The sequence below is a fragment of the Polypterus senegalus genome, chromosome 2 (genome assembly GCF_016835505.1).
Source record: "Polypterus senegalus isolate Bchr_013 chromosome 2, ASM1683550v1, whole genome shotgun sequence".
NCBI classification, from domain to species: domain Eukaryota; kingdom Metazoa; phylum Chordata; class Cladistia; order Polypteriformes; family Polypteridae; genus Polypterus; species Polypterus senegalus.
The window spans coordinates 142,408,722-142,419,188 of record NC_053155.1 but is presented as its reverse complement, the minus strand read 5'-3'; the positions used below and the strand labels follow the sequence as shown (position 1 = coordinate 142,419,188).

Here is a 10,467-nt window from a genome sequence, read left to right as displayed (position 1 = left end):
CTCATTAAACTTGTATCCCGCATTACCTGTGGGCATGTGAAACACCAGCGTAGCCTGTCTATGAACTTAATTTAAAGTTTAGGTTTACACATTGCTTTCTTTTCGAGGTAGCAGCACTCATGAATATGGTAGTATATGTCACTCGCCACTTCTTATTGTTTCGCTGCCTTCTCAATTATAAAATGCATGTTTTCTTAAGCGCTTTTGGAGGTCTTCCTGGTTTTCTACGAACTGCGTTGACAGTCAGTTCACGTGATTACGGGGAGGCGTGATGATGTCACGAAACTCCGCCCCCACGTCATTCCAGCTCAACTCCATTACAGTTAATGGAGAAAAATACCTTCCAGTTATGACCATTAGGCGTAGAATTTCAAATGAAACCTGCCCAACTTTTGTAAGTAAGCTGTAAGGAATGAGCCTGCCAAATTTCAGCCTTCTACCTACACGGGAAGTTGGAGAATTAGTGATGAGTGAGTGAGTGAGTGAGTGAGGGCTTTGCCTTTTATTAGTATAGATATATATACACACACATATACATGTGTATGTATATATATATATATATATATATATATATATATATATATATATATATATATATATATATATATATATATATATATATATATACACACACACATATATATATACTACTCTTGCTTACTCTTTGCCCAGAGGGACTGTGCGGTCCCGTGGCCTGGAACCCCTGCAGATTTTATTTTTTCTCCAGCCGCCTGGAGTTTTTTTTCTGTTTTTTCTGTCCACCCTGGCCATCGGACCTTACTCCTTCTCTATGTTAACTAATGTTGACTTATTTTTATTTCTTATTTTGTCTTTTATTTTTCTTTTCTTCAGTATGTAAAGCACTTTGAGCTACTTTTCGTATGAAAATGTGCTATATAAATAAATGTTGTTGTTGTTGTTGAGCATGCAGCATACAGTTGCCATGTGAACTGTAATCTTGTTTCAAATCTCACAGCTTGGATTGCTGCTGTCATAATCGGTTTGAGTTTCATAGTTTGTTTCAATTACGACAGTATTTGCAGGACTTGTGTTGAAGAGACATTCGGCATCTGTCAAGCATTGTAAGCATACAACCGGTTTCATCGATAACTTCACATCCAGCTTTTGAGAGTTTAAACATTCATAAACATCAAAGTGTCCACTACTGAAATGCGTCACCTGTGAATCTAAGATGTTTAAGAGGCATTGGCGGTTGTCGAAAGGTGTAAAATATTTTACCATTTCGTACACTTGAAAGCAACAATCGAACAATTCAGCGGCAGCCATCAACTCACATACAGATCCATAGATGAAGGGCTTAAGCATTTCACTTTTATAGTGCTCCTGTGTAGTATAATTATCTCCTGTACCGTCATCAGTCTACACCTTGAACCTGTCCCAGTCATTCAATACATAAGACACAATGTTCCTCCGGATATCAAGAGTGAGCCTGATATGGCCCTGCAATATGTAACACAGAGAATAGAAAAGGTAGGTGCCATCTCTGGGCATTGGAAACCACTAGGTAAGTGACAGTTCTTTGATCGATGGTGATTACCTCAATAGACATGTTAATGGGGTACAGTTGGAATGATAAAGGAAATGGGTACCTGAACAATGTAAAGTATGTCTAAAATACCTACACAATAACTATAATCATAATAAACGAACAATAAAACAGCGGAGAAGCCGTGGATTAAGTAAAAAGGTTGTAGTTATCAGCAGGAGATGTGAATCCTGGCGTAAGGAAGGGAATGTAGAGACTGGAGCGATGGACGGAATTATATAGGCAGGCAGGCAGGCAGCCAACAGCGTGGGAGGCGTTGGGATGGGGACCCAACGCTGCCTCACACGGTGACCGAGCTGCAGGCTATGGAAGTATATATGTATGTATGTAGGATTCAGTTAGCGTTGGGAACCTGCGTACCAAATTTCTTGAAAATGGGCCCATAAGTAACAAAGACCGTTGGAAAGTTCAATATGGCGGCCGACAGTGGCGTCATACCACAGAAATACGTACATTCATTGGTTTTGGTTAGTGCAGGGAAGCCGCCTACCAAATTTCGTGAAGATGGGGCCATAAATAAGAAAGTTCAACATGGTGGATGTCGTCAACCGTTATGACCTTTACGTGCAGAATTTTGAAATGAAACCTGCTTAACTTTAGTAAGTAAGCTGTAAGGAATGAGCCTGCCAAATTTCAGCCTTCTACCTACACGGGAAGTTGGAGAATTAGTGATGAGTCAGTCAGTCAGAGAGTGAGTGAGTGAGTGAGGGATTTGCCTTTTATTAGTATAGATGTTTAATCATCATTACCTGTGGCCTACTGTTTCCAGTTCTGGCAGTGTGCTAATTAAGAAAGTGGCTACAATGAAAACCTGCTGCCACTGCGGCCCTTCAGGGTATAGGTTCGCTTACATTACTCTGAAGAAGCGGCCCCATTTGGGGTTTTCAGTGCAATGACAGCAAGGTGGTACACAACGGAGTGCGAGGTGCCTGTATGCAACCATTTACTTCTGGTGCCAAAATTAGCATAATGCCGGTATGGTACCATTTTTAAAAATTGGGTCTTCAAGCAACGCTATATACAGTGAGTGTAAACTTTATAAGGTTTGTTCATAGCATCACAGAACCCAACGCATTTATTTGAGAGCCTATGGTAAAAATTACTTTCTGAATATGGGGTCTCACTCCTCTGTAAAAGAGTTTCAGATCCACTGGATTAATTGCTGTCTGCATCCAATTGATTAACTGATGTAATCATTATGAAAACATTTAAGAGGAACTGGAGCTTGAAACATTGATAACAAAACAAAAACCTCCTCATTTGACCATATATGTATCTTTTTGATTAAGAAAGTCCAACTTCTTACCTTGATTTGAGACATTTTCTTTGCTTCATTGCTGGCTCTGTGTAATTTTGTGTCAGCTTGGGCCTCGTCTCTGAATTTTTTCCACTTGGCTCTCTGCTGTGGGGGTTAGTCTTCTGATAAGAGTCTCCTGCTGGTAAAGCATGAACCACAGAATTAGTTTGCCATCCTCTGCTTAAGTCAAAAATGACAATTGTCTTGAACTGGTTGTGCTTCTGGTAAGAATGGTAATTCACCCTAATGTTAAAAACATCTAGTTTTAACCCCCTTAGCATTATGTTAACCCCTGTAATAACAAGTCAACAAAAGAGTTGAATTTTTTTCAACAACAAAAATTAAACCTGTAAAAACCAAAATGTCAGCATAATTACAGTAGTAAAGGTACGTCTAGTGTCCACTGCTGTATTGATGCCGATTTAGTACACATGTTTCATGTCATATGTTTTGAAACACACATCAACCCATGTTCGAGCAATGTCAAAAGATTTTTTTGGAATATTCCAGATGTACCGAGAGCTTACTTCGTACAGCGTGTAAAACTTCATACCAAGTTGTGCTCATTTAGATGTAATGTACTTTATCCATGGCAGCCTTTCCTTGTGTCCGATGAGACTTGTCAAAAATTAGGAACATACACACTTTCTGCATATTTTTGATGGTCACCTGATACACATCCCACAGTTTGGACAGTTTTACTGCTCAGTGATTGGCTTCATTATAATCATTGTTATTAGTAAAATGCAGGTAAACGACACTCATTCATAAGTTTGCTGAAAGTGGGCGTCTGTTAGAACCGCTTTGTGGACCATCACTATTTCTGGACTGGTTTACCCACTCTGCACTGCAATATTAGGAGACTTAAAAACACTTGCATGTTGTCTGCAGTAACAGGCTGCCAGAGACGGCGACATGCAAGTGGTTTATTTTGACTTTTCTGACACAGCTTAGCACAATAGTTTGTTTGAACAACTATTTTCTTCAGCCGAATATCGTCAACAAATCATAAATAGTCCAAATAATTGTGATCAACAAACATCTTCAAATCAGGTTTACCTGTAAGTAAGCAATGAGTAGATGCAGGATTGTCAGCGGTAGTGTGACGTTTACACCAAACAAAAACATTGAACCCAAGTCACGACTGGAGTTCATGCCATGGAAGTTAATGTAATTCTTGTCAAATCTGGCAGTTTATCAAATACAATGATTGAGATGCTTGTTAATAAGCACTTCAGGTGTGCCTTAGTATTTCACATTCATTTGACTCAATCCATCCCACCATTTCCAATTCCCCCAGTCGAAGGTCATTGGATGCTTGGTTTCATATGTGGCTGCAACAGGCACATGATTATTTCATGATGAAGATGACATTGTACTGTCACTGGTTCATTATTTTATTATTATCACAGTTAATATTTTGCATGGCTATAAAAAGAAAAAATTAAAATGAAAAAAATCTGTATCCTGTGTATATACTGTGTGCATATGTATGTATGTATATATATATATATATATATATACACACACTGTATATATTGTGAAAAGGGGTCTGAACACACCTCGGCTAAGCCAACTTCCAAGGACCGAGCAGGGGCAGGTGACATTCTCTGGCGATGTGGCTGACCTGATCACATCGAAAACATCTGCACTCTGCACCACTGCGAAATACACACAGCAGTGTCACGACCAGGAGCCTCTCCAGATGTGGTAACATCAGTAACAACGGGAGCCCGTAATGGCCTTTCCAAGGAAACTGGATTTTCATGGCCCTGAGCCTGCTGTTCATTGCAGCGATCTCACCTGGGAGCCTTCCAATTGTTTGTCCAAGGTGGAGAACGAGACAACATCGCGACAAAAACTCGTCCCGGAGAACTTCAGGAATCCCGCCAGTACCACAGCACTGGCTACTTTCTCCACAATCCACTTGAACAGGTCTCCCTCAAAATCAGCTGTGAGCGAGATTAATTAAATCCTACAACTGAGCACGAACAGGCGATCCAGGTCCAGTTTCCATTGGCAAAGCGCAGAGCCCTTAGCCTGGAAGCTTGTAGTTTTACATAGAATAACTTGTTCCTCCAAGAAATCAAAATCACCAACTTATCAAGAGGGACAATTTGCAATGCAAGCAGGGGATCCCTGGATAAATATGGGACGACGATGGCAGCCCAGGTTCGTCTATCCTGAACACATCAAAGTCGCCAAGTGTTCAAAAGCTAGCAGGAACATCTCTGTTCATCTCTGTCCGTAGGACCCATCTTCGCTAGCAGATCCTTTAGAAGCAACAGCAGGAATAGGCGGTAGTATCTCTGGGTTTGGAGGAAGTGGAACATTCACATCATCCCGAGGATCTATCTGTACAACCACTTCTGGTACCACTTGTCACACTTGAATTACACAGTTGCACAGATTCATTTAGGGTTTTCAAGAAACTTAAAATATATTCGTAAACAGCTTAATAAAGCATAAAGAATACAACAGAGGAGAGACGGGACAACAAAACAAAAGGGCAGCTGCTGTACAGGCTGTTAAATGTTCGAAGCACATCAGCAGCTAATCGAGCAAAGAGGAGGTAAAAACTGTATTTGTTTCCCATTGTATCATCATTTAAGAGGGAGTTTCGGAGGAGCAACTGTGTCTTCTAGGGGTGCGTTCAGCCCCCCTCTTCACAATATATATATTGTTACTATGTAATTTTCAAATTGCCTTTATTTTTTCATTTACCCTCATATTAACATTTGCTATTTATAAAAAGTTAATTTTATTTTGAAAGATGTTTAAGTAAACTTCAGATGATATTTTAAATTACTAATTAAGAAGGGTTGCAGGGTTTAATTTTGTTCTTAATTTTAAAAAGGTGTTCTAATTTCACTTTTTTCATTGTTCTTTATTGGTGTTTTTTTGTATTGACTTGATCGAAAATGTATTAAACAAACACTGATGTCATTACTAGTTAAACATATACTTTCTGTTTTATGTGTAAGCCTAACATTTATTGTCCCTTTAAAGGAAGAATGTTGATTTCTTATTGACAACTGGAGCTGCAGCCCTAAGTAAAAACACTTAAGTTTGGCATTTTTCAAGTCAAAGTTATTTTTTCACAGACATGCTATATACACATTTGTCATGAGAAATTGTGATCTAAAGATAATCGTTTTCTATACATTTAAAATAAATATCTTGCCCACACCGGAACTTTACAATAAAGGGTATGGGGCACAAATGAAAAGCTTAAAACTTCCCAAATACACCACTTTTTCAAGTTTTTCAGTACTGATCTGCATCTTGTGATTACACACACACACAATGTAAAATAGTTTATACATGTCACTTTTGAACAAAAAAACACCAACATTATGAGGTTCAGCCATTTTAAAAGAAGACCAACTGTACAGAATACCACAGCACCAACAACCTTTCAGCTCCCCAGGGGGTGGTTTCCTCCTGGCAGATCCAATCACAGTAAACTTTTCATGCCACATTTCCTGGTTTTCTTTTGATTTACTTCCATATTCAGAGTATGTGAGAATTCACACAAGCAAATAGAAAGCGTATGCATACCACAAGAAAAACAGTACCAGGAATATGTGATAAAATGAGTATTTCCAGATCCCTGTTGTTGTCACAAATATGCCCTGGAAACATGGAGGTCGTGGATCAGTACTCGACAACTGTCTTGGCTTGAAAAATATCTAGTAAGTTTTAAGCTTTTCCTCCATACCCCATTACCTTCCATTGTGAAGTTCCAAAGTGGGCAGGACATTTTTTTTATTTATAAAAAGAACTTTAAAACACAATTTCATGTGGCAAATGCATATGGTGTCCTTCAACATCTGCAATAAGATGCTGCAGATGTTCTAACAGACGGTTGTGGCAAGCTCCCTCTTCTATGCGTTGGTGTGCTGGGGAGGCAGCATAAAGAAGGATGCCTCACGCCTGGACAAACTGGTGAGGAAGGTAGGCTATATTGTAGGCACGGAGCTGGACAGTTTGACATCCGTGGCAGAGCCACAGGCGCTGAGCATGCTCCTGACAATCATGGAAAATCTACTGCATCCACTAAACAGTGCCATCTCCAGACAGAGGTGCAGCTTCAGCAACAGACTGCTGTCACTGTCCTGCTCCACTGACAGACTGAGGAGATCGTTCCTCCCCCACACTATGCAACTCTTCAATTCTACCCGGGGAGGTAAACGTTAACATTATTATACAATGTTATTGACTGTTATACCTGCCTTGCACTCTCCACCTTGCATTTTTTAACTTGCACTGCATTTTTATTTAATTAATAGTTTTTTATCAGTATACTACTGCTGGAGTATGTGAATTTCCCTTTGGGGATTAATAAAGTATCAATCTATCTCATATATAGCATGTTTGTGAATACATAACTTTGATTTGAAAAATACCAAAACTTATACTTTAAAGGAACAGAGTAATAGAAAAACAATCCAAATCTTAAGTCAACGTGACACGTATCCTGGGACTGTCCCCTAGAGCCAGGTCTTGGGGTGCTGTTTGCCAGCAAGTGCCTGGGGACCAGGTGACCCACGTAGCCCAGTCAGGCTCAGTCCAGAAAAGCTGTGTGGGGTCACCACGTTGCCGCACCACCTGACAGGGTGAGTGAAGGTGGCAAAGCTGCATGAGATTTTTTTGAATGAGATTAGAGAGAGAGTTCATTGTCAAAAAATTTATCATTACTAAACTAAAATTATTGTACTGATTATTTGCATTTGTCTTTCACATTTTTAATAAAATATTAGGGCTGATCATACAAAATACCAACTATTTCAGACTACATCCAATAGGAGAATGCCAGGTGTGACACAGCCCTGCAGCCATAATTTCAAGGCATCGGTTAAATCCTCCATTATTTCTATCCAGCCTGGCTCCATTAAACTGCACTCAGTGTACTTTTTATAGTAAGATCACAGCTCTCATCTAAACAATCCACAGCCAGTAACCATAACAAAGACAAATAGTGCTAGGGCACTAACAAGGCACTTAGTGCTTAGTAACTCAAAATCAACAAACACCCGGCACCGGCTGATTGATCAGCTGCTTTGCCAGGGTGCATACCAACCATCAGACAGATTCCTCTTCAAGGATGATGCTCTGCTTGAATTTATGGGTAAGGGCTCTCCAGGGGTATCGCAGCTCAACACAGAGCACAAGTCATCAGCTTCGCCACACGCCAGCAAGGATGTTCGATAGCAAACCAGTGGATGCCAGCCATTATCCTTCAGGGTCACTGACTGCTCACTTGTATATCTTTGCAAATAGTCATACCTGCAAAGACAGAATAGCTGATCAAATGGTGGGAATACAAAAACTAAAAAAAAACAGGTTATGTCTGTTAAAACCATTGCAGTAGTAAACAAGTGAAAAAGTCAAGTCAGAACTGCTGACGTAGTCTTATGCCACCCAGCCTGCTGCTCACGAACAGCTGCTTTATCATGGACAGCAACTGCAAATGTGCCCTTTGATGCAGTGAAAAAGGCTTTGGAAACGCCCATAAACATCAAAAACAAAAGGTTTAATGTTGGTATTAAGCAGTAAGAAAGTGGACAGCCATTCAGTTCAGAACTGGTTCCTGATTGACATTCAGTGCTGCCAAAATATGTTACATCTCCCAAACTCTGACCTGGATTAAGCAGATTCAAAAATAAATGGAGGAATGGTGCAAGAAAATGAAGTAAATATGTCATTTTTAATTAAAATCACACAATGTTCTGTTCAGTATCTTATGACATTAGTAACTGTACCAAGTTCATTGTGAATAGAGTGATTTGTATCTAAGTTATCATGTCCACAGACTCGCAAGCTAACACACACACACACACACGTTCAAGAACTGTGTTCGAGAATACCTAAAACATGTAAATCCACTGAAAAGTTTAAGTTTAAATTTCGGTACCTTTAAAATACTTGAGCTTCAATGAGGGTTTGACATCAATCATGGTCTTTACATATTAAACATGTGACCAATGAAACTTTACAAGCAAAAACACAATTGCCTTTTCCAAGGTTATCCTGAAAATCCACTGCATTGGTATTGGTTATAAAATCGGTTCCTGGAATGTCCACAGTATGGCCAAAGAAGGCAAAGCTGTCCTTCCTATCAAACAGCTGTAGCACCTAAACTCTGAAATCAGAACTTTCTCCAAATGTGCTGGCCCATAAGAGAGGAAGAAAATAGGGAGAGAGAGACTTTACAATCTCATTTTCAGGTTGCTCAGATGTCATGCGCTAACATGTGGTGGCCACTGTTCTGTCATCCAATATCATCACTCCATACAGAGCTGGAAAGCCATCAATGAGTGCCATTTTCAGACTTCCTATGGGATATCAAGGTCACCAGCATTTATCACGATGAAGCCACACAATTCAACTTCAGAAGACTTCTACTGTTGACCACAAGCAATCGCTTAACATCTAGAGGTGTCCAGAGTGACGAGGCTTAACACTGGATATAGGAACAAGAACAGGAATTTGCTACTTCCAATATTCTGATAATAACAGACTTGATCTGATCTTTCAACCTGGTACAAATGGTTGTACCAAGACAGCTACTAGTAATGCCCTTATCAATAATCAATGCCAACAGATGATCAGGATCTGAAATGGACAAAGATCACTACCTCCTGCTGTCAAACAAGTGTATGTTTATGATGGCAGCAAGTGGAAACCTAACAACTCTGTCTAATTCGACCTAACATGTACTATAAATGGTCCATGGTGCCCTCAACATTAAGACAGCAACATTATTGACACCTGAAGGAGAACAGAATCATCTAAAGTCTGGGAAAATTAACACTGCCAGCCTGATTCTTGGACCAAAGCCTTTCAGGGGTTGACAATGGTTCAGTGACAAGATGCATACGACAATCAGTAAAAACAGGGTAACCAGAGTATGTTTAAAGTCACCAAAGATACATTCACCAAAAATAAAAGCTAAAGCTGCACGGCTGACTTTAAAACATCATTAAGGTTCTACAGAAGAAAGAAAAAAACCTTGCTTAGATTCCACAAAATTATTTTGCTTACTCTAGAAAGGCAAAAATGGAGTATGCATAAAAAAATTGGATTTATAAACCATATGTATGGCAGGTCTATAGATGAGTTTGTTTCTAAGTCTAAAATGAACTTAAAACTATGTGCTCCTTCGTGAACTTTTAGCTACTCCCCATCACCTCCCGCCACTAACCATGTATGGCCTTTAAAATGGCCATTTTGAATATTCATCAGCTGATCCTCCTATAACTTTGGTCTAGAGTAGCTAGAATGGAAACACCAAAAAACTTTGCATAGTACTTATGGATGGTCACAACATTGTGTAATTTTAAGCCAGTTTCCATGCCATATGTTTTATAAATCCCTACTTTTGCATAAGAAATGGCTTAAACACATTTCACAGCAAAAGCAAGTTTTTTATTCATGAGGCCCATGGTCAGTCATGAAGATTTAATCTGGAGAATTAGTAACTCCACTTATTTATTAATTATTAATTTATTAATGATTATTTAACATCTTCCTGGACGCCTGCCTGGTGAAGTGTTCCAGGCATGTCTAACCGGGGGGAGTCCTCGAGGAAGACCCAGGA

General features: G+C 39.5%; 1 protein-coding gene across 1 annotated transcript in view; it reads right to left on the bottom strand.

Annotated features, from left to right (window-relative positions):
- si:ch211-269e2.1 (cohesin subunit SA-2) overlaps positions 1–10,467 on the bottom strand; it is a 180,333-nt gene that overhangs the window by 15,835 nt on the left and 154,031 nt on the right. Inside the window, exons 33-34 of the mRNA XM_039746272.1 lie at positions 7,948–8,153; positions 2,874–3,003 (exon numbers count right to left, since the gene is read on the bottom strand). Of these exons, the coding sequence (XP_039602206.1) occupies positions 2,874–3,003; positions 7,948–8,153 (336 nt within the window). The remainder of the gene's footprint in view (positions 1–2,873; positions 3,004–7,947; positions 8,154–10,467) is intronic.